The following is a 26265-nucleotide window of genomic DNA, read 5'->3' as shown; positions in this document are numbered from 1 at the left end:
TGAGTTTATTAGAAACCCTCTCACAATAGCAAATAAAGAAAATCTGTATGAGGAAATGAAACTACTTCCAAAATTCAAGTTTGAAGGAGTAAACTAATACATATGTAGGGAATCTACAGAAAAAAAAACCAGAGATATCTGTTAAGTAAAAAGCAGGAGAAATGCCAAAACAGCTAATTACAACAAATGTGTATTGACACTATAAAATATTTCCACTGATAAGACTTAAAGAACGTTGCTTATTATACTAAGCAGCAAACTATGGCTCACAAGCCAAATCCAGCCCACTTTTTTGTTTCTGTAAATAAAGTTTTATTGAAACATAGGCACCTTTGTTCACATTTGTCTGTAGCTGCTTTCACACTAAACTGGCAGAAGTGAATAGTCACAATAGAAATTGTGTTGTGCAAAGCCTAAGATATTTACAATCTGCCCCTTTACAGAAAAAAATCAGCCAGCCCCTATGAAAATTGTTTATTTAGTACCTCAGATTTGGAAGAAACATCGCTAAGATTTTCTTCTTGAGCCTGCTGTTCCAAAATCTGAAGTTCATATTCTGTAATATCTAATGACATCAAACAAGCTCTTTCTGTATTCTCTTCCAACTCAGTATCTTCTAGTCCATCTTCAAATCCACCTTTTTCTTGTTTCACTTCATTTCCAAGTACATTTTCTATACCATCTTTAATTAAATCACCTAATGTGTCCTGTGTCTCATCTTTAACTTCAGTAAAAATTTTATGTTCTTTCATTTGTTGCTGCTGTAGTCCACCAGCAGTTGGATCTTCCAAAGGTAATAAGTTAAAATTACTATTAGGCCTCAGTTCTGTCTTGGCAGAACCAAATATCATCTTCCTCAAGGAACATAGATTTTCTGAAATATCCTTTATTAGTACAGAAACCCTAGCAAAAAAGTTTAAGAAAGATTAATTCAATAGTAATTGCATTAACTATAAGGACAGGCTTTTTTTTTAAGGTATCACTGATATACAATCTTATGAAGGTTTCACATGAGCAACACTGTGGGTTCAACACTCACCCATATGATCAAGTCCCCCCAACCCCATTGCAGTCACTGTCCATCAGCACAGTAGGATGCTACAGTCATTACTTGTCTTCTCCATGCTATACTGCCCTCTCCATGACCGACCTATATTATATGTGCTAATTACAATGCACTATAAGGACAAGTTTTAATGCTTTTTGACAAGTACAAATTTTATAAACTGACTTTCATTTAAAGGACACTTTGGATTAAAGTTGCTCTTCATTCCCTAATACCCACTATGTTCTTGCAACTTTTGTGCTACTCTCTACTACAGCAAGGCACTTCTGCATTCAACTGTTGACCTGTATATTTAATACATGTCAGTAACGTTTGGCCCCAAACTAATTGTCAGTCATACTTTTTATGGTAACTTAATTAAATGTAAATCAAATCAATGATACATGACACATTATTTCATTGAATTCTACACTGAACATGTGGAAAGATTTAACAAGTATGTGTTTTTTTCCCCCTGCCCAACTTTTAAAAAAATGTTCTGTCTGGTTAACTACAGTCAAAATAACTACAGAAGTTTGGATGGAAAAACACCTAAGACTCTGCATTCAGATTGCTTTAAGTATCTTTAAGTTTTCACTCCATTGCAAAGAAATTGAAAACAGAAATTGTAAATGATACATTATAGATGTCCTTTAACTAAGAACCACTCTGCAGAAATCCCAACAGCAGGAGGATATTTAGTGGGAAAAAAAAATTACATATAGCAAAAGACTGGGAATCAAGCATACATAAATATGTTGAGTTAAAATTTTTATGATCCCATGTTTTACCTAACTTTTCAATCTGATCAATTACTAGTCCCAACTGCAACAACACACATGAGTATTGATGTTATAATTCAAAACTGATAATGTTTGGAATCTTCAAAAATCTTAAAACTATATACATACTCTTTGGAATAGAAAAAAACTTCCCATCTGTTGGCAAATACAAGTGATAAAATACAATGAACTGACTTTAACTTCTTAATTATAGTTGCTAAATACCATTTTAAGTAAGAGACTTTAAACGAGTATATTGTAACCAGACCTGGTCAATTGGAAAAGAAAACTGCTGCTAGAGTGTAAAATGAGGCACTCTATTTTGTCTGTTGATTATAGGTCTTTTTAAAGCAATTCTTAATTATTTCTTAAAAGCAGAAATTAAAAGGAGAAAAGGGAAATGATGAACAAAGAGACATGTTTTACTATTTAACTAATGCTCTTGTTTAGCTCTTCTAATTCTGTGTATTTAAATCAATACTTAATACAATCTGACAACTTTTAAAGACTTATATTCATAGTTCAAATTAAAACGTGACCATTCATAGGAATAAACTATCAAATATGTTGGGTTGTTTCATGAATTCCTTCCATACTAAAAATAGTGCCATTAACAGCACCCCAAAGTTGGGGTCAAGCTTAAGTTTACAAAGTCTACATCAGTGCCAACAAATACAAAAGCAAAATTGAATTAAAGACCTAAGAACTCACTAATTCTAACACTCTAAAATTCCTCAAATCTTACAAAGAGCACTTAGCATTATACACAGATATTCAAATATAAGAACTGTATGTAAATACTTCAGCAGGAACCGATACATGACATCATTTTACTTGTTAAATGCACAAGGAATGCTATAACATAAAAATAGCAACAGTGACACATAGATTGACTGGCAAGACTATAAGGGCTCATTTATCCTGTGCTAACATCAGAGAATGACACTTTTCATATAAGATAACTATTCACTCTAACAAACATCAAGGTTGTCTTGCCTTCTTCAATAAGGCATAGTGTACTTTCCTTCTTTCTTAGAATTGTTATGATGCATATCAGTAGCCTGCAGACACCTCATCACCCAACAGAATGTCAAATACATGACAGCAATACAAGAGATATGTACTGAATTTAAATCAATGACCATATAGTACTGTACTGTACAATCCAGTACCTTTCGGGCCCACTAAAGCATAAGGCTGTTTCCTTCTGTAACAAATCTCAAACTGCTCTATTTTACAAATTCTTAGCTCATGCTAATACAGTTTTGTCCACTACTTCACAGATTTCAGCTATAACTTCAAGCTGTTCTCATGTGTATACCATTCCTTATTTATACCTGGTTTTCATTTTAACTGGATATCCAAGCTTGTCAACTGCATGTATAAACAAAAAAGCAAACATGCTCTTACTGTGGCCTTATGCACACCATTGGAAATACATTTAACTGAGCTTGAATTCATGCTTATGGCATGTACTTTGGCTGTTCAGAGGCCTTTTATGTTCCCTCCTAGTTTGGAGGTGTAATCTAGATAAATTAGATATTATTGAAGACTTGTTACAAAGAACCTGAAATAAGAGATTTAACTAGTTCTTACTTTAACACTAAAACTTCACAAGATCTATCTGTATTAAAAATGGATTCAATATCACCCGTTCTCGAGTTCTAAGAAAACTTATTTAGCTTTTTCGTTTTTAGGTATTACAAAGCATTAAGCAGATTAACATATTCAACAGATATTCTCATTGCTAGGATAAAAACCTTCAATGCATGCAAACATCATGTAAACAGTGATTCTTTTTCTTTCATGGAAAGAATATGTAAAAATCAATATGAAATGGCTGTACTGGTACCCTGCCCATTTGACAGTCACATCTTTCATAAATTCTCAATGTTTCTTTAAGAAACATAAAAACTCCTAAAACAAATTGCTAGGGGGAAAAATGATTTTGAAAAAGAGCTGAATTTCTCTATCATATTTTGAAAATATATCACAAATCTCATCTCAAAAAAGAACACATTTAACATTGCTTTTTGTCAGAGTCAGAATGTTATTTCAACTAACTGCTTCACATTTCTACAAAGTATTTTTGCCTCAAAACTGTATTATCACATTGTAATTATTCACGGCTCAAGAGCATTCCTGCTTTTAAAGGAAATCATTCAGCAATTAAGGCTCAAGCAAGGCCTGGTTCCAAAAAGAGTTAGCTACATGGCACAGGAGTCCAACACCTATTAAACCAAGTATCTTACAGTATCTACTGCTTTAGCTATAAAATGGTCTTTAAAATTTGAATGCCTCTCGTTCTAACAGTCTACGTACTAGGTAGAATTCTCACATAATAATCAGATAATAACCAGAAAAATTAAGCTACTAAGTTAAGAGTTGTTTTTATAGATTTCAAATGATTAAACTATAAATATAATTAAATGAAAGATACCATGAACAGAAAGAAAAGGACAACTTTGAACCTAAAATATCTTCCTTCATGTGGAATTAGGAGTTTTATTCTGCTTTGTTTCATAAAACATAAAACACTTTTTTTCCATTAAAAAAAAAAGTAGAAAGAAAAGCCTTTAAGCTTTTTTGATAAATACTTTTAACAAATGGAAAGATACTTCTCAAATTTTACATCAATCTGCAGGCCTGTATTCAAGTAAAATTTATAAGTGTCTACCTTGATGAATGGGAATTCTTCATATATGGGAAAACACAGTAAGAACAAACAAAATTGATAGAAACAGATAATATTTAACCTCTGTGGATTTTCCAATTTTCTGAAAGAGTCAGGGAGATGCTTAGCCAGATCTATCACCTCCTCCGAGATTAAAGTCAATTGTTTCTTCACAACACTAGGTAGTATTTCCTCCTCTAGGAAAAAAAAAACAATATTAATTTTCAAGCCACAAAGCAAATATATTTATTTAGCCATTTATTTAAACAGTATCAGAGGTCACATTTTCATTTTCTTTCCTTAAATAAATTCCAACAAAGACTTCCTTATCTTATGTCTAAATCACCTAAATCACTTCACTTCCTTTTCAAATTTTTGCTATTTAAATTTCAGAATAAATAAATTCCAAATGATCTGCATTCATACATAATACAACTCAGTGGTTATCAACTTGGGCAGGAGAAGGTTGAAATGAGACGCTCAACACACCCACACTATTTCAAAACCAGAGATCAATTAACTAATTTAAAGTAAATGTACAGTAATGAATTTCTGAGCTAATAACTGTGTCTCTAAGGTCTGTAGAATTCACAATAGCCTGTCCTCTGATCTTGGCTGCCTTCCCTCACTGGGATAGCTTGGGTCAGAAAGGTGTCAAGGTAAATAAAACATGCTTTAATGTTACTGGAACAGAAGAGAAACTGATGGGAATCCTGTTTCCTATTGCTAAAATACAGCAATGCAAAATTAATGGCAAAAAAAAAATCAGAAATCAATATAATGCCATGTGGGCTGCTACTTTTTTAATACACTTTGGTATATAACCTTACCCAACAGCCATTCCACCCTGGCCTCATGACCAGTTAGCACCAAGAGAAAATGCAAGCCTTTATACTCAGTGATCATCTTGCAAACTCTCAACTTCATTCTATCTGCCAAATCATTCTCCATCAACACCATATCTGCCCTCCTTTCCCAAACCCTTCCCCTGCTTAGAATTTCTTATTCTTCATCACACTTCCCTTGTCCTTCAAGAAGTCCAGCATATGACACAGGAGTCTACTATCTACTATTCCTAATGGCTACAGTTATCTTGTAATCTCAAAATTACACCCTTTCATTCACTGAAGATTTTAGCACCTGGTTCACCATCTTACCCTTCACTACTGCTTCTGTGATAATTTCTAGTGATTCCAACATTCACACAGATGCTCCAAGGATGGCCTTTTCAGCTCCTTGATCCTTCCATTTCCAACAATCTTTTCCTCAACTGACCTCAGCCACCCATTCCCAATGTCATTCCCTTGACTTTATCATTGCCAATAATGTCACCACTTCCAAACTCCAACTGTAAGCATCCCACCCTCTAAGCACAAGCACGCCATCTTTCTTTCCAGTCAGCTTTCCACAACACAATTCTTTCACACTTTCAGTCAAATCTATCGACCCTACCAACTTTCTCCTCACACATTATCCTTCCCACCCACACGTCTTCCTTCCTCATCTTCCCCATATTACAGTAATCATTCCCTTGTATGGAATCTCAGTTCTTCTACTCCTTCCTGCCTCTGTGTTATGAACCCAGCAAAACCCCTAATTAACCCCAGCTTTTTTACCTGCTTGATGTCTATACCCAAGCAACTGAATATTGTTGAAGAGAAAACACAACTGTGATGACTCACTTTGCTTTAAATTCACGACACTGAGCTCAAATGAACCATCAGTAACGATCATTCATTATTCTACATTTCCCACTTTGCTACTCTCAAGATGACTACTACTTCATACATCTTCCCTCCAAGCCTCCAACATCTGCTTGTACCTCCTTCTACTCAGGGAACTTCACCTCTTATGACATTTAGCAAACAGAAACAAGAACTATCTCATCGTCCCACCCCCAATCTCTTAATCAGTCTGTATTCCCATCACTATTCCCGTCTATAGCAAAATTCCCTGGAAACATTGTCTATACTCACTGTCTCACATTTTCTCCTAAATGGATTCCAGCTAAGCTTTTGCCCTAATTGGTAGGTACAGCTGCTTTGGGAAAGGTTACCATGGCCTCCACAGTCTCAAATCTAATTGTTAATTCTAGTTCCTCACCTCACTAGAACTCTCAGAGGTATTTAAAGGAGGATGACTTCCTCACACCTAACCTTCATCCTCATTTGGCTTCTAACCACCACACCTACCTTCCTCCTCCATTACTGCCCCTTCTCCAGTCTCTCGGCTGCTCTCTCCCCATCTTCCTGATCTCTACATGTTGTAGACATGAATACTTGGACCTCTTTTATTATTCTTTATTTCATTCGCTTCCTTTTTAACACATCCAGGTTCACTCCTTTAACGACCCTCTGTATCCTGATGATTCCCATTGTTATATCTCCAACCTTGACCTTTCCCCTGAACTCCAGAATCACATTTCCAACTAAGGTATCTTCTAGGATATCAATAAGCATCTAAAATTCAATCCAAAACTGAATTCTAGATTTTTCTCATGCAAACCTGCTATTCCCATAATCTTCCTACTGCAGCCGACCCTTCGATTCCCTCATTTGGTCCAACCAAAATTCTTGATTGTTCTGTCAGTCTCCACATCTGACCCATTACACAGGTGAATTCATCAGCAAATCCTTCACAATATACACTTTCAAAACATGTACACACTCTCCCACTCCTCACCACCTTTACTGCTACCAGCCTAATCCAAACAATTATCATCTCTTTCCGGGACTACTGCAAGAGCCTAAGAGATTTCCCTGCCTAAACACTTGCCCTTTCACAGCAGCCAGAAAAATCGTTTTAAATTAAAATTTAATCATGTCATTCTCCTGGCTCCAAACCCTCTAAGGGTTTCCCATCACCCACCCTTGTACTTAATTAATAAAACATGAAGTCCGATTCACCACCTACAAGGCCCTCAGCGATCTGGCCTGAGCTGCTTTTCAGCCTCATTTCCTATCACGCTCACCCTGACTCACTTCGCTTCAGTTATGCTCACTGTTCTCAAACAAGACACTTGGCTCTGTCTTCCCCCTCTGCTTGCCAGGTTCTTCCCTCAGATACTCACGTGGCTGTTTTCTCACTTGTCAAGTGAAGGGAGGGGGCCTGGTGCCCTGTTCAGTGCCTTTCCCCAGCAACCGGAACCGTGCCTGCCCCATAACCAACACCCAACAAACCCACCCCGTGAATGAATGAATAAATTAATGCTCCCTCTCCAAACCAACCAAAACAGTTGTCACATGTGCTTTGTTACATCCTTAGCTCGAGCTCACTCCTCTATTCACCTTAACGGGATCTCTGCCCCTATCACTCCACTCCTCCCACTTGCTGTGGTGATGGCACCTGCGTGTTACCTTCGTGGAGCCTGTGGACCCTTCCTGTTTTGAGAGCGCATGGCTCAAACAACCGCTCTCTCCTCAAAATACTCTTTTGTCACCCAGCTGCTTTAGCAGAAAGTTACAAATGAGTGCCACGTTGCGAACTCTAATCATTAAGTCCTCAGTTTCAGAAACTCAGCAGAATTTAAACAGTTGATCACATCCTCCTACTTAAACCATGTTCTCCACATGGCTGTCTGCACACCATACCACCTAGTTTCCTTCCAAGCCCACAGCAACTCCTCTGGTGTGTCCTCCTCCGTGCAAACATTAAGCACTAAGAGTTCCTCAAGATTCTTAGCCCCAATTCTTTAGCCCCAATTCCTCATCTGGAAAGCAGCTGTCCAAAGTGATAGCCTGTACTTCTGAGTGCCCGCTGGCCACACAGCCCCGCCGTCTCACAGGCTCCCTCCTCAAACAGGCAACTGCACGACTCCTCAGTCCCAAATCTTGCTCCTTCTCAGACCAGGATGTTTTTCATCCCAATTGCTCATGCCAACAATACAGAAATGATCCTGGACACATGGCTCTCATCATCACACCAAATTCTGTTGATTCTATTGCTTTATTAAATAAGTATATTTTGACTCTATCCACTTCTTTCCATCCGCAGTACAACAAGCCATGCCACCATCACCTCTCACTTGGATTACTCTCAAAGACTCCTACCAGGTCTTCCCACTGTGACTCCTGCCCCCCTACAATCCCTTTTTCTACCTTTTTAAAAAATTTAACTCATTCATTTTTTAATGTAATTATTTCCCTTTAATGTAATTCTTATCATCTGTCTGTTTAAAACCCTCAACAGCTCTTAGGAGGAAATATAACTCCTTAACATGACCTATCTGCTTTTCTTTTCCTGCTTCTCCTTCATCCATGACTCACTCTCTGTCATATTCAGTAGGTCACTATTCTGAATTACTGTCAACTGCCTACAGATACCACAATCTGTTTTACCTCTGAAACCTGGCACCTGCTGTTTCCTGTGCCTAGAACACTTTTCATCTACTCTTCAGCTACCTAACTCCTGTTCCTATTTCAGGTCTTTACTTAAGCATCACTTTCTCCAGGAAATACTCCAATACTTCCACATACGCATTGCATGGCTCTTCTATGTGCTAACCACAGCAACTCATTTTTGCACATCCTAAGACTCATATTCCTGGACTGCAATTGCCTTTTTTGTTCAACTATATCCTCTATAAAATTATAAGTTCTCCTCTCAGGACACAAATCATGCCTATCTTATTCATTACTCTATCTCTATAACATAAAGTACTCAATAATATTTAATAAATTACTAAATGCATTTTTACCTACAATATCATTTAATGTATTATTACCTACCATCTTAGGAATAAGCTAATGTTCTACAGTGAGAAACAACATGCAAACATCCTCTTCTTTTCTGGTGTTCTAATCTACTTTTATTCTTTAATAAGAAACAAAGCACAACCTTTTAATACAAACCAAAAGTGATCATTTGAAAATATCATCCATATACACCAGGGAAGTTAGAGAACGGAAGTTAGAAAAGCTCATACTTCTGGCTTAATAACAGGAACAGAGGAAAGGAGGGAAAAGAAAAAAAAGGAATAATAATATCCTTATGATTCACTGGGATCCTAGTCAAGTTACTTTACTTCAGATGACACAATATACACACACATATATAATGTACCAGAGAATAAAAGTGAGGGTCAAGGAATGTAGTGCTGCAATGTCAGGTACACAGGTACCAGGATTTCTGACAGTGACTCATAAATGTGTGTTACTTTAGTGAGAAAAATTTTAAACATTCTTGGAAGTATTTTCTTCAGAAACAAAATCATAAGGATAAGCGATGAGCAATTCTACAAACCAAAAAACCAGAAAACCTTGAATCCCTCTGCTTAATTTAATTCTATTATAAGTTACATAAATTCTTATAGATTATTCTCCAGATTGGCTTCAAAATCATCAACTGCCTCAGTTAATCAAGATAATTTCTAGCCACAGTACCTCTGGCTACAGAGAATCACCAAGTACTCATGACAAGAGGCTTTCCAGAAGTAGAAAGAAAACATAAGGAGCCTTCTATTCAAGATGTAAAGGAGGGTCCACCACATAGGATATGGATCCTTCAGTGACAACATAAAAGATATGATACAATTGTTTATGAGGAGGTCATGCCACATTTTTCATTTAGCAAAACCATCCAATTTAATTTACATCTTAACAAACACAATTATTCAAGATCTCCAAAAGGAAACTGCAAGAACAGTAACAACTCCATACAGATCAAAATAGGTGCACTGAATACTATGCTCACAACTATTCAATGAAATACATAGTGCGATGCCATCACCGACATTTCAAAAGTGGGGAAACAGGTAAACCTCAGGCCACATGGCTGGGACCCCACCATTGGTCTGCATGACACAGAAGCCCATCTTCTCCCATTCTGCAGTGCAGGCCTGTAGTCGCCACCTCCTGAGACGTCTGAGAAAGGCACTGAGTTGAATGAAGTGGCTGTTTTTTTTGGAGAAAAACACTAGCATTATTCTACCCTAACGAAAATTTAGAAATTTAAGCCAGGATGCTATCAAGGGTATTAAACACTTTAAATATTTATAGGAAGGATGTATAAATCTCCAGACGAGGAGGTAGCTGATTGTATCACTGATGCTATCAAAGTCACAAAGCCCTAACTCAAGAAACCTAATAAACAGTAACACTACAAAGTAAAAGTAGTAAATGCTGCTTTACCACAAGTAACATGCTTGAAACCGTACTCTTTGGTCAGAGATCCCACCCTAATTATCAACACTGTTCAGACACTTACGAAGCTAAAATAATACTGAATACTTTGCACATGTGTGAATATTCTCTCTTTGGAGATAAACCTCACAAAAGAGAAAATTCAAATTTTATATTTTATTTTTAGATTATAAGATACCTTTATTTATAGCAAACATTTGCACAGCATCACCCAAAATCTCTAATTTTTGATAAATGATGAAACCAGCCTATGGAAAAACAGAAAAATGAATTACTAAAGATGCTAAAGATATCAAAACAAAACTATATGTCCCATCTTTAGAAAAATCCAGAACAATGATTCCCAAAGCACCAAACACTGAATCCAACCTATCATTATACACAAAGATTTATATACCTTCATTAAATCACCAAACCAATCATAAGAATGGACAAAGTAGGCTGTCTATGCTTTAAAAGTTTAAGTTGTCCCTTTTTAACACCAACATTATGAGAATATTATGAATATGAGAAGGTATCTGAATCACCTGTAAGTGGAATCAACAAAATATATTAAAGAAAAATCTGTTTTGACTACACATATCTATTTCCCCATATTTCATTAAATCAGCTGTGAATATCAGTGTATGAGTAGTCCTCCTTCCCACATTCTGTGAATAGGAACAATCAAGTCACACTGACTTATCATGCTTAAAAATGCTACAGAACTTGCCCTAGTTCTCAACAAGTTTTATGATTTTTTAAACAAAACCTAACGGAAAATTATCATCCTACTTCCGGAAAAATTGAATTTTTTCTATTTATAGTTTTCATTCCTAAAAATAGCTGCACAAAGGGAAAGAACAAGATAATCGTCTACAAATGAAAGTAAGCTAACTAGGGAAAAAGAAATACACTAGGACATAAAACATAGTTCTTGAAAAAAAACAGAAATAAAAAATGAATAGTACTGTAGTTAAAGGAAGCCCAAACTGCGTTGTGTATGAATATATAATATGAAAATACATCTAACAGCAGTAGGAAGCTAAATTTGGAGGCAATTTTTCTAAATTTTTAGCATGTTTTAAATATAAAGAAATAAGGTCAGGTTCAATATAGAAACTATCTGTAATTATTTTTATTCAGAAGTTGCTTATAAATCAAACACATCATCAATACCATTTGTGCTTGCTCAGGCTGGGCTTATTAGCCTTCCATGTTTACAGAGAGCTCACATTTTTTACATACAAATTGGACATTATTTTGGCTTTACGACAAAAATAACTAGCACTGAACAATCTGTTGATTGCTACTCACTAATTAATACTGAAAATTCACAGTTTCACAAAATGTCTTCTTGAGCATTTTTGATGCCAAACTGATTTAAAATATTTCAGCTGAGTTGATGCCCTCTACCACATTACAATTTTGCTAAAGTAATTTGTTATAAGGTTTAAAAATGTCGTCATAATCTGAAGATCTTTGGTACGTACATAAGCATCAGTGGCTGCATACAGTTTCTGGTCCTCAGTGAGAGGAAAATAATTCCATTTGCTACAGCGGATAGACTTGTCTTTCAGAAGTTGTTTACCGAAAAGGTGTTTGACCAAACCATTGAGGCTCCAGGTCTCTGCACATTTCAGCTACAAGTAATGAGAAATCAACACTGCAGAAAGTGTCTCTTTTTAAGAAATGTTCAGATATCTCTAAATACCACAAAATGACCATGCCAAGAAGTTGGAAATGTTATACCCAAATATAAGACACAGATACTCCTTAACATATTTCCTATCACTAAAATCCTCATTTGCAGTCCACATTATAAGAATTTAATTCTGGAATTTCCCCAACATAGGTAATAAAAGTCTTAGACTATATAAGTACTATTCATGGGAAAAAGCTGAATAGGTTCATAGGCTTTCTACTTCCCAGCCAAATGAACACTTGGCTAAATTTGAGAATTTAATTTAATGACATTAATAAAATATGTGAAATATGGGTGATGGAACTGATGGTCAAACTTCCACTTAGAGCATCATACCACAAGAGCCACATAATGCTCTCCCTTAAAAAAAAAAAGTTCTGGGTATAAATGGGCTAAAAATATTATACAGCTTAAATTATTTTTTCAAAAAACCTAACATTCAGACAGAAGGGACTTTGTGAATCACAGATTTATCTTGTCTACGAAAATAATATATGTCTACCTTTTCATTGGCAACATCTGTCAGCTCCACAAAACTCCTTAATTTGACGTCAAAGTCACGTAGAAGTTTCCACTGATCTCCTTCAATTCCTACCCCTGCCTTTTTAACTGCTTCATTTTCAAGCAGCATTTTTAATCCCTGAGGAAAAACTGTAATATTTTATTATTTCCATATGTTCTATCAAGTATTATGGATTTATTCTCTACTTCTTATACATTCTTTGTTTATATTTAAATTTATGTTTATGTTAAGTTTAAATTCAGAAGTACATTCACCTTGAGTATTTAACAGAAGCAAAAAGTCCTGACTAATAAATGACAAGAAAAACAATTAGTTTGAATGCTAGCTCTGCTAACACTATATTTCTGTCATTAGGCCCTCTAAACTTCAGTTCTCTACTCTCTAAAATAGGGATAATATCAATGCCTGAAAAAGATGTGAAAATTAAATAAAACAGGGATATGAGTGAATCAGGTGGAACATAAATACTTAAATAAATATAAGGTGATGGGAGAAGCACTGGCTAATTCAAGAGCTTAATTTTCTAAGGAGAAAGCTGACATAATACAATTATCTAACATATAAAACTGAAATAAAGAAAAGAGATACCAACCTGACATAGAAGAAATATGAAATAAGTAACATTTGCTCTCTGACACACACAACTGAATCAATGCAACTCTGCTCAGATTCCCTTTACTGTATATTGGTGGCCATTCCATGTCAAATCCCACCACATCTCCATCAGACAGACTCGTGCTAAAGGCAGAAAAACAGTGTAAATTAACTGCATTAAAATTTTTGTGTAATTTTGTGAAATTTCTTCATAACTAAAGCATCAGTCAAAAAGTTGAAAGACAAGAAACAGATGGTAGAAGATATCTGTGATACATACAACTGACAATGAATAGCCAGAAAATATTAAAAATTCCTTGAAAAGCCAGTAAGAAAAAGATGGGATAATCCAGTTTAAAAATGGAGAAAAACAGAAAACAGGCAATACCCAAAAGGAAATCCAAATGGCCAATAAATCCAAGTAAGTATGTCAAGATATGACATCTCACTAGAAATCAAAGAAATGCAAATTAAAACTGTACAATTTCATATCTATCTGACTGACAAAAATTAAAGCCTTACAATATCAACACTGAGAAAAATATCTACCAGTGGGACCACCCATACACTGGTGAATGTTTAAACCAGTAAAGCCTCTTGGAGAAAACTGACAATATCTAGCTGGAGATGTAGAGCATTATGACCTGTCAAGTTTCTCTCATAGGCATTTAACACTCTAATATGTGGACAACCAGAGAGAATGTTTAAGAATGTTCATGCAGTACTGGCAAAAAGGAAACAAACTATATTTCCACCAACAGAAGAATGGACAAATTGTGGCTTACTGAAACAATGAGATATATAAAAGTTAAACTAAAACTATGTGGGTGTGTGGGTGTGTTTATATATAATATAAAAATATATATATATATATAGTTATATTGGTAGGTAGAGACATAGATAGAGATATAGATAGAAGAAATTCTCAAAAAGTTAAAATGTTGAATGAAATACACAAGAGGCAGGATATACATTTAGTTTGATAGCATTTTTTTAAAGATTTTAAATAGGCAAAGTAAGAGTGTATGATACCTTGGGATATAAAATTATGAATATTATAGACAATATATGAGGTAACGCTAAACACTGAACACATGACAGAATTTATCTCAGAGGGCTGCAGAGGTGAGAATCAGAAAGGGCATACATGAGGGTTCAGCTGTTTTTTATAGTTTCATTTCTTAAAAAGATTTGAAGAAAATGAATATTAAGATTTGCTAAAGCTAGGTGGGAGGAATATGGGTGGTTTGTTATATTACTATTATTGTTTGTATTTGCCAATTTGACAATTTTTAAAACTTAAAAATGTATACAAAAAAAAAAAAAAAACACCTCAACTTCTGCTTTGGACCAAGATGGGCTAACAGTAAAAAAACAGGAAATTGGACAAAAGATATAAACAACAGTCTTCAGACACTGGACAACAGGCAATTCAGGACTATGCTCTCTGAGGGAAGGGAAACAGAGGGGGAGCCCCACCGAGGCCCCAGCATCCCGCCAGCCAACAAACTGGAAGACAAATCCAAAGCAGAGCCCTGAGTTGGGGAGAGAAGGTCCGGAGAAAGGCTGGGGCAGCCACAAGTCATGGGTAGAGCACTGGGGAAGCTGGAGGTAGACAGGAAAGGATGTGCAAGAACTGAGGGGCTGCATGAGAACAACCAGGGACCTGGAACAACCAGGGAACTGGAAACTCAACAACCCCCAGGGCTCACAAAGAGGCAAGAGGCATTAAAGTTCTGAAAAATCAGAAGGGAGATTCTTGTTGCTCACCAGGGGCAGTCAGCAAAGACTCCAAAGGATCACATCTTATTATAGGGCCAGGTTATCCCAAAAGTAAAGGCTAAGTACACCTGCGTTAATAAAGCTTCAAACCAAGCCTCTAAATGGAAAGCTGATCCTCAGGTAACTTAACTGCCTGAGAGAGCACAGCTCCTTTCTTTGCAGGGAGACAAAATCTAACATTAACAAGGTAAAACCACAATGTCCAATCAAAACTGCCAGCCATGAGGAAAAAACAGGAAAATGGGACCCTCTACCCAAGATAAAAATCATTTAATAGAAAAAATAACTAAAATAATAGAATTAACAAAGACACTAAAGCAGCTATTATAAATATGCTGAACATGTTCAAAGATTTAAAAGACAACATGCTGGAATGGACAAAATAGGTGAAAGGGAAAAAAAGTCAGGGAGGAAGTATGTTATCCTGATCAGGGTGACGGTTACTACACAAAGGCATGTCACAATCCAACCGCCAGAAACCTGTACTGGCCAAGGTCTTTAAAGTGGTCAGAGGAGGTGGAAAGACATGCCAGCCTTTCATAAAACACACACAGTTCCTCAGAACCACATATTTCCAATCACTTACATGCACTGCCTTCAGAAATGGCAGGTGATAGCACTGTCAAAGGTACCACGGACGAGTTAACATATAATCATAAATACCAGATTTTACCTTCTCTGAGGGACAAATTTAGTTCTATACAGTAAGACCCAAAAGTGGCCAGACAACTGTAGTGAGAGTGAGGATACCTGAATGCTATTTCTAGAACACATCTACCAGCAGGAGACCATTAATGAATAGCTTAACTTACTTCTGCTTCTCTAATGTGTGTAATGGTTTAAAAAAAAAAAAAGGACAGGTATACAACTTCAAAGGAGAGCTGCATGAATTCCCTACTACTTCTCCTTATGAAAAGCCTTAGATTGCATTATTGCAGGGTTCTAATTTGACAAGGCAATTTTTAAATATATGACAATCATTTCTGATATTTTCTTTAAAAGCCATTTGCTATCATTGTTGCTGACAAAATAGAACAGAGCAAACTGCAACCATTATTCAATATTATTATGTTGGTATTTTTAATGTAATACAAAGAGGCATTCAAAAAGGTTGAATAATTCTTGCATTTTTACCCTAAATTGATGAAATAAACATGTATTTCATAGTTTTATACATCTTAAGAACTCAAAGTTAAAATATCAGCTAAATTAATAGATAGGCTTATGAATGAATAAAGAGGTACAGTACATATTTAATCTAGTGATTTTATTTTTAAAAAGCAGAATTACTACACTGATGGATAGTGACTGTAATGGAGTATGTTGGGGGCACTTGATGATGGGGGGAGTTTAGTAAACATAATGTTGCTCATGTAATTGTAGATTAATGATATGAAAATAAAAAAATTAAAAATAAAAAAAGCTGAATTAGAATTTAGTGATACTCTAAAAATAGAAATACTTATCTATGGAACAGACCTCAACTGTAAAACTTAGTATACTTACCTTACAAATATTACCATAACAGTTATCTTGTAAATGTCCAAATTCAAATGAAACTGGGAAATTCAAATCTCTTACCTAATATCTTCTGATAGGAAGGAACAATCACTAGCTTCATAACTGTACACAATGGATCCAGTGAATTCTAAGAACGGGAGGTCATCTTCAAAAACACTCTTATGAATAGATGCCTTGAGTTAAATAAAATTCCAAAAAGGCACAAATAAAGTTCACATTAAGTAATAAACATTCACTAAAAGAATAAAGTTCCTTGAAGCATTAGACTACAGTTCTAACTTTTATCAACTAATGCTCTGCAGAGTAATGAAATCAGAAGGACAATGCAACAAAGACAAAACCATCCACTGTGAAATTATTTTTCTCACAAGTATATTTGCAAACTTCTTACCCTATTTTTCATAGAAGCATTTACTTTATTAATTTTTTCTGTAATTATATTAATACTTTAGATGTAATAATGTTGTCTTAAAATGATGAAGACTGGTTGGTGGATCTTAAATCTATGAGGACTTAGACTCGCTTAGCCGTAAAAATTCACCAAAGTAAATACTGTCTAAATTATTATCTGAATTGGAACACACTAGGAAGGTCAACCATGCAAACTAGATGGAAAGGGAAAGTACAGAGTAAGAATTCTCATTTTGTAAACCCAGTTAAAATTTAGTCCCAGTCACCTACTCAATGACTAGAATCGAGGTCATTAGATCAATAGCAACTCTAACTGAAATAATGATCTACAGTTTACAAATTTATTATATTTCCCACCTGAAAGAACTGATGAACTGCATACCTTTCCTTCTTCTACTGCACATCCCTGATTCTGCACAGACATCCATTCAGGAAGTTTCCGTGGCTGTAGAGTTGTTTCCAGTTTTTGTTCATTCATCCTTAGAAGGCTCTAGTCACACAACCCAGAAAGCAATTACTTTGTGATTAAATACGGTATGATCTTTGAAAGAAAACTCAGAGAAAGGCCTGTCGATATGACTGAAGAACCAAACCTACATATTTAAAGTGAATACAGAGCTGGAATCACAAAAGGACAAGAAATAGATACAACATGTTAAATCTAATAAAAATACAGTTAGTATTTCTCCTTTTAAAATAAGTGAGCCAGTTTGAGTTCTAAGGTTCCAGCAGTTTCAAAAGCCTAGTATTCCATGACTTTGATCCTTTCAAAGAATAATCTTTATCTCAGTAGCAATGATAACCCTTGGGTATAAAAATTGTTATGTATTTTTGACATCTTTAATTATCTTATCACCTGTCCTGAGATCTAAGTAAATCTCAGCAAATTGTTAGATTTTTTTCAAAAGCCTACTTGAAAATGAATTTTGAGACAGATAACAGCTTTTCCTTATTAAGGTTTTTTTATTATACTCTTGGCCTTGCAAGTGAAGAAGTTTCCCTAAGAATAAGAGTTTCATAGAGGATATCTTTAAAAATCTGTCACGAGCATTGAGGGCTCACCAAATGTAAATCAAACTTCAAGAATAGTTATAGAAAACACATGAATAGGAGAACCATGACATAAAGTCTTTGTTAATGGTAAAATGGATCCGAGCCCTCATGTGACTTAACATACTGAATCAAAGAAGCCTTAAGTTCTTAATAAAACTCTTCAAACTCCAACCCTAGTTCCTATTATCTCCAATTTCTAGACTTAGGAAATACTTAATGAGGTCTTTAAAGTGGTCAGAGGAGGTAGAAAGACATGCCAGCCTTTCAAAAAACACACACACTTCCTCAGAACCACATATTTCCAATCGCTTAGATGCACTGCCTTCAGAAATGGCAGGGGTTAGCACTGTCAAAGGTACCAATTATTTACAACTTAGGGATAGCCTGTTAACCCTACTGATACTTAGCAATAAAAACTCTGAAGAAATTAAACATTATTTAGCAGTATCCATTTTAATTGCTCTTTTTCCCAAGCACAAACTCCCAAAACTGAGAACAGTGATAATTTAAGTAAGAAAAATTTTAAAGATCACTTCAATAAACTTCAATTTTCCACCTAGACCAAACTCTACCACTCTTGTGCAATAGGAAGGAAAGGGTTAAAAGTTACTAGTTGTAACCCACTTTCCCTACTAGAGGAGGGGAATGAAAGACCTCAACCAGGGATCCTAACAGATACGGCAATGACTTCAAACTAGATGGTAGCCTTGCAAACCTGTCAATGGCATTTACTAGCAGAAAAATACCAAAAAGGACCTATCTAGAAGATGGTGTTAGTCAGATATCGCTCTACTATTTTGACTGCTTGTCATAAATAAGCCTGGAATTAAGTACTTATTAATTTGTGGCTGGAAAATGGGGAGGGAGGTAGTCAAGTAAGCTGTGTAATTATGATAGAACAGGATATTAATATGAAATCAACAAACCAACTATTTGGTTAAATATGAAATAGAGGAGTTCCAAAACAAAAACAACAACTTTGTGCAATTTTGTTTTGGCACACATTGCTCAAAACTATCCTGTTACTCTGAAGTCATAATATGTCCTAATACAGAAGAAAAGGATATTTTGGAATCTGCATGTAACAGTTTGGGGACTTAAAAAAAAAAAAAAAGAATATTCCATCTGCACTTGGTGCTTACATGTATTCTCTGAATCATTAGCAGTTTGCCCTTGAGAAAGATCTATGATTCATTGAATCAGAAATGACAACTCAGGTCTTGGAATTACCACTTGCATTATATGTAATAAGATAAAATATGTAAAATACACATGGTCATTCACTCAAAGCATCTTACATGTTGGTCGTTATTAATAAGCTTGTATTTGCTACAAATTCAAAACCCTTGAAAGGAGGGTCAAAAGTTTGATACCAAAATATATAAATATGGTCTGTTCTTAATCTAAAAACATATTTTTTAATCAAGCTGGAAAACAAGTTTTTGCTATACTCAGAGTAAATCATCTGCGAAACTGCCAGAAAAAATGAGGTTTCTGAAAATAATAGACAACTCCATAAAAATAACTATAAAATCTTGGAATTTTATAAGTACTTCATTCACACTGCCAGAACAGAAATAAGCTTCAATAACTCTTCCCTGCAGCCATCAATAATGCTAAAATCATTTCAATATGAAGAATCTAATTTTTAGATGTAATACTCTTATTTGCACACAAAATTCTGTCTAGATGCTTGAAAGTAAACTTGTTTGGAAACCAAACATCTTTGTCAGGTTTACTTAGATCTTGGGACAGATAAAAAGCACAGAGAAAATTAAAGCAGGATATTAAAGTAGAATAATTTGCAATGAAGTTCTTCAACATACATGAGGATTTTAATCATTGATAAGATAAAGATTATTCTTGAAAGGGATCCAAGTCATTGAATAATAGCATTTTTCATTTATATATTTAACTGTGATGTTGAGTATGAACAACTTTAACATATCTTTTCCTAAACTCAAGTCTTTTACCATTTCATAATGCTTCAGACTGTACCATTAAAAGATCTCAAATTCCTCTTTGAAGTAAATACACATGGTTTCAACTTACGATAGTCTGACTTAACAACGGTTCAAGTTTACAATGGTGTGAAAGCAATTCTCATTCAGTAGAAATCCCAGGCTAGCAATACGTGGTAGGATCCTCTGTCCTGACGCTGGGCAGCAGCGAGCCACCATTCCCAGTGAGCCACCGTTTCCAGCGAGCCACCGTTTCCAGTCTGTCACACAATCACAAGGGTAATAATCAATACACTTAGAGGCATGCTGAACCCACACAACCATTCTGTTTTTCACTTCAGTACAGTGATCAATAAATTGCATGAGAAATGGGACACTATATTATAAAACAGGCTTTATTTTTATAATTAGATGATTTTGCCCAACTGTAGGCTAATGTGTTTTGAGGACATTTACCATAGGCAACGAGGCTAAGCTATAATGCTCTGTAGCTTATGAGTATTAAGTGCATTTTTGGCTTACAATATTGTCAACTTACAATGGGTTTATCCAGACATAACCCCATTGTAAATGGAGGGAGATCTGTAATGTATTGGGATTTGATGTGGTTTGGACTCTCCTGGAATCATTGTGCCTATCTATCTACCACTATCTGCCACTTTTCAACCTTTAGCACTTTTTTAAGGGCTGCTTCAAACAACATACATCTGAGACTTTCGTTTTTCTATTTTTTGTTTTGAATGGCCCAATCTGTGTATGTCTGTCGTCCAACAGGGAAATTCTATTCATTCACAGTTAGTGTAAGAACTTGAGTTTTCCCTTTCATCTTACTTTGATGAATATTTATCTTACTTTCTTCAGTTTCCTCTTATTCTTTTTCCATTTTTTCTGACTGGGTGAAATTACCATTCATGCTCTTTTTTCCCATTATCTATGTTAAAATGTCATTTTTTTTCCATCCTACTATTACTATACTATAGCAGCAAAATAATATAACTTGACCCCTTCCCTACCAACACCCTTTATTTGCACTGTCCCTCTATCTGGGAAGGCAAAACTCAGAATACTTTTATTTCCCCACCCTTCTAACTACTGTTTTTTGCTGATACTGGTTTCTGTTACAGCCTGTTAGTTTCTTTGTATTGTTCTTCTATTCAGGAATCTAATTTTTAATTTCAAGAATGTTACTAATTTCTAATTTCTAAACATTCATGTCACAAATTTCACCATCCATTTTAATATAAATGTACAGGGAAATTTAAATATATGTGTAAATGCATATGTTGCTTACTATAGATTCCTCTTCCCTACATTTTACCCTAACTTGAATCTCTGGTCTGACTCAACTGTTTTAGAGGAACTTCTTCAATTTTTTTCTTCAGGTAGAATATGTAGGTAATAAACTCTGATCCCCTGTGTATGTAAAAATGTATTTTTTGAAATAGGAGAGAATGACATGTTGGCTGAGTATAACTGTCTCTTGGTAGTTTGCAGATATTCTCTTGCCATTCTCTACCTTTTAAGGTTGCAAGTAAAAAGTTCATTGTTTTTCTGATACCTTTTTTTTTGGTGAATAATCTCTTTTTTCCCATCTGGGAGCTTGAAAGACTTTCAAGGATTTCTATATTTTAAAGAGCTTAAGTGTAAAGTCTCTATCCTTGTTAGGATCAGGGAGTCCTTGCCAAACTCCATTTCAAGTCTTTTCTTAAAATCAGAAATATTGTCTCCTTGTTCTGGGTTGAGAGGTATGTTGAAGTCCTAACCGCTGTACCTCAGAACGTGACTTGACTTGGAAAGAGTCCTGGGGGTAATCAAATTTAAAAGAGGTCATTAGGGCAGTCCTTAATCCAAAAGGAGTGGTGTCCTTAGAAAATGGGGAAACTGGAGACAGAAACAGACATGCATCAAGGGAAGATGCTGTGAAGAAACACATGGAGAAGACGGTCATCTGCCTGAGCCCCCAAGGGAGGCCTGACACAAATCCTGCCCCACAGCCCTCAGAAAGAGCCCACTCTGCCCACAACTTGGTTTTGGACTTCTATCCTCCATAACCGTGGGACAATAAATTTCTCTTAAGTCACTGGTTGCACTTAATTACCATTATCAAACTAATATACCCCTACTACTAGCTTAGTTATATTAATTGCTGTATCCATTCCTTTTCTTTCCTTCTACAGCATTTATTCACATGCTGGTGAGTTTTTCTGGCTTGAATTTCTTCTTCTGGTCTCTAGTTTTTTTTACCTCCCTGACTACCACCTCTCTAATTTTGTTCCGTACTTTAACGTACTTATACTTGACTTGCAAGATGCTACTTTCACTCTCAACAGGGAAAGTCCTCATTTAGTTTGTCTACTGAATTTTTATAATGTTAAGATCTTGATTGTTAATTCCAGAAACTTTCTCTGTGCTCTAGTTGAGTCTCCCTAAATGAGCTTACTATTTCTTTCTTTTGCAAGGTGATAATCAAACTATTTCAAAGATCTGTTTCAACAGTTTTCTAGTCTGCATGTTCTGTTGGTCCTCCTTCCACTAATGCTGGATTCCATAGGTGGACCGTTATTTCATTGCCTGTGTAACACTATTTACCATCAGCAGTCATCAGCATAGGATACCTCAGGAAGCTGCAAATGGGACCAGTGAAGCATTAGAAGGCAATTTCTCTATTCACAGGTCTCTGAAATTGTAATCTCAATGCCTAGCCCACACGCATAATGAGCCCATCAGTGTTACAACTCCTCTGGAAATCCTTTCAGACAGGAAAGATCAAGCAGGCTTCCTATGACCAAAATAATAGCTCAGCTCATTCAACAAAATTCTATTTATCTTTTGGCCACATTTGTTCTACCACAGTAATTCTATTGAATATTTAGGGAATTGTGTTTCAATTCCTTTCTTATCCTCCAGTTTTTCTTTTCCACCATTTTCAGTTCTTTTATTAATACAATTTCCTGTTGAATCCACTTATAATACTTACAGGGACTTTAAGTTCTTCCTGTTAAGAAATTATTTGTTATCAAGGATCAACTATTCAGCTTAGGGAACTTGGTATCTTGATGACTTTCCTCAAATACAGGGTGTTTCTCAGTTGCTCACATTATTTATAAATGAAGGTCTACACCAGGAATCAGGAACATTTTCAAATTTCATGGCACATTCAGACAATGAAAATACTTTTATGACACACTGGGAAGGGAATCTGGGAGCATAAATATAAATTTTGTAAAACTGTTTATATCTTCTTTATAAACTTAAAAAAGTTCTCAAAATTTTTAACTCAGAAATTTGAATTTGTTTAGAAGAACGTAACTTTTGTATATTAGCTTTTATGCTTAAAATGGCTACAAACAACAAACAACTGCAGATTAAACCCTCTTAACAACACATTCTTAATATTCAGTATTAGCAGTCATCACAGAGAAGCTTTGCTGTGCAAGAGAAAGCAAACTGCAAAAGAGGAATCTTTGCTCCTATTAACCAGCATTCCAATAACTCGATCTCTTTAAATTATACTTCAAGGGTGCTAAAATTCTTTAAAATAATAGCTTCTCCTTTTCTTCTACTGAGAAATGTGTTAATTCCTTCTGATTAGGTAAATAAGCTTTGAATACAAATAAATATTTTAGTATCAAGTATTTCAGTATGATGCTAGCACTCTGTCTTAGGCACACACTGAATCTGCTCTACTAGTATTATTAATTCATCTTTAGGATTCAAATACCATTTAAATATCACTTCTAAAACTATTTTAACTTCCTTCATCCAAAACTGAATTTTTACTCTTTGCCAGTAGACATGGACATATTTTCCACATAATCGACTACATTTTTTTAAGTTAATTTAAGTGCTCACAATGTCAGTTAAGGATACTATTTTTTGAAGCCAAATAACTATACTTCAACAAATCTGCAAATAATTATTCACAGAGTAATTTGAAATTTTTCCTTTTAGCTTATAAATCTTCCTTTACACTGTCAATATATTTCACTAATGAAATAGCTAATCACATTTCTTTACCTAGAGCTAAAAGAAGGTACTGTAGCAGCTTGTTTTACACTAGGCTCACCACTTTTATGACTTCATTTAATGCAGAAATGAGAACTACAGGCAAATTTTAATATACAAGAGCTTCTCTGTAAATAAGACAATTGGAATATCATTGTTTTTCATAGTGAACTTAATGTAAAACCTTTATACCTTCCTGTTACTATCAGCCCCAAACTCCCACTGTTTCTGTGATATCTTTTATGTTTCAAAATATCCATTCCTCACTTTGAATATTTCATCCCCTATTTGTTTTAGAACTTCTTTGCTAAACATTTTTCTTCAAGGATTCTATACAGCTTTCTAACTAATGACCATTACCAACATTCATGGATTCTTATCTGCAATGAATGCCTTTTCATAAAGAATCTTCTGGATTAGTGTTGCCTCTTTGCCTTTAACAAATCTTCAATGAATCTTCTAAAGGAATGATTAAGAATGGCAACTTTTCCATTTCCTTTGCCTCACTGGTCTCAAATATGGTGGTCCATACAAGCAGAAAAAGAAAGCTTATTTGGCAAACCTGTGACTTGACTTATCTGGGCTTTTACTAATTGTACAATCTTATAACTAATTTCTTAAACTCAACCTCTTTTTTTAATCTCTCAAAAGAACTTCGTCCTTATTTTGCACTCAAAGATGTTTCCAATAGTTCAAATCTTTTGTTTAGTAAAATAGATGCTTTATAAAAAGGTACCAGAGTATTTTGTTTGACATCCGTATTTGATTTGATTTGATTTAAGCTGAAAAGGGAAGAATTATGGGAACACCAAATGAAACTCTGAGTTAATCCTTTTCTTTATTGTTAAGCGTTTACTATTATGTTTAACTCATGAGTCAGATGACTTTTCAGCTTTTATCAATAAATTAGACAGTAGAGTGGAAAGAAAATATCCACAGACATTAGATCTACCTGAATATCAAGTATTTAAAATGCCCATATATTTAGTCTTTAATTCTTTAGGAAAAATATTGTCAATTTTTTAGCTCATCTGATTCTTATGAATACTTTTAACAAATCTTATCCAAAAATTTTTTTTAATTAAGAAGACTAAACAAAAATGAGTGTACTTAAATATTTATTTTCCTTTAACTTAATAACTTACAATTTTAAAGTAAACAATACACACTTCTGGGTAATCAAATATATATTTTTTATCGAAGTCGTTGATAAACAATCTTATAGTTGCAAGTACACACAGTGGCTCAACAGCTATCCATATTATTAAATCCTCACCCTCACCAGCAGAGCCAGTATCTGTGGGCATAGGAAGATGTGACACAATCATTGGTTGTATTCTCCATACTGCACTACCATCCCTGTGACCAACTTATATTATGATTGAGAATTTTTGTGCCCTTTTAACCTCCTCACACTGCCCTACCCCACCAACTCCAACCCCTCCTCCATGGTAATCACCAGTTAGTTACTTCTCAGCGTCTATGATTCTACTGCTATTTTGCTCATTTTGTTTGTTTTGTTTTTATATCAAATATATTTTTAATGAGTTTCTGAAGTTACAAAGGCCTGTCTTCTCTTATTGAATCAACTGAATTGGCTATGTTCAATTATTAATTATTTTTAAATATAAGAACAAGTTCTTTAAATTCTAAAAATCTATGAAATTCTATCAAAGTCAGGGTTTGACAAATTATCGCATCCACAGACCATTAATAAATAAATAAGAAGAAATAGCAAGCAAGAAAAATAATGAAACCAATTGTATGCCATTAGGGAACAGTAAATATCATACAATAATAATAATTAGCTACCAATCAGGCACTTTCCTATCTTGGCAGTAAAGTTATGAAAATTAGGACAAGTAAAACTGAAAGAATTTTATGTGCCCAAATGCACATAACTTTCCTGATGATTAAATAACATACACATACACACCTAAGGTAATAATTAGAATTAATCTAACAAGAAAGTCAGGAGGAAGTACTACATGATGTAGCCACAACTCAATTCTCACCATTTATTCTGCTTCATCATAGCATTCCTGAATTCAGATCATTTACAAAAGGATCTATATAAAAACTATTCAAAT

General features: G+C 34.9%; 1 protein-coding gene across 3 annotated transcripts in view; it reads right to left on the bottom strand.

Annotated features, from left to right (window-relative positions):
• Positions 1–26265, bottom strand: part of WRN (WRN RecQ like helicase) — a 140459-nt gene that overhangs the window by 86164 nt on the left and 28030 nt on the right. For 2 of the 3 annotated variants that reach the window (XM_036894217.2, XM_036894219.2), the window contains exons 2-10: positions 20262–20430; positions 17539–17646; positions 16806–16918; positions 13441–13586; positions 12828–12976; positions 12114–12263; positions 10820–10889; positions 4584–4698; positions 486–903 (exon numbers count right to left, since the gene is read on the bottom strand). In XM_036894217.2, coding sequence (XP_036750112.2) covers positions 486–903; positions 4584–4698; positions 10820–10889; positions 12114–12263; positions 12828–12976; positions 13441–13586; positions 16806–16918; positions 17539–17634 — 1257 coding nt within the window. In that variant the 5' untranslated portion in view covers positions 17635–17646; positions 20262–20430. The remainder of the gene's footprint in view (positions 1–485; positions 904–4583; positions 4699–10819; positions 10890–12113; positions 12264–12827; positions 12977–13440; positions 13587–16805; positions 16919–17538; positions 17647–20261; positions 20431–26265) is intronic. The other variant, XM_057505167.1, reaches the window with a different exon arrangement.

Source organism: Manis pentadactyla, chromosome 7 (assembly GCF_030020395.1).
Source record: "Manis pentadactyla isolate mManPen7 chromosome 7, mManPen7.hap1, whole genome shotgun sequence".
Classification (NCBI taxonomy): domain Eukaryota; kingdom Metazoa; phylum Chordata; class Mammalia; order Pholidota; family Manidae; genus Manis; species Manis pentadactyla.
This window is presented reverse-complemented; position numbering and strand designations above follow the sequence as displayed.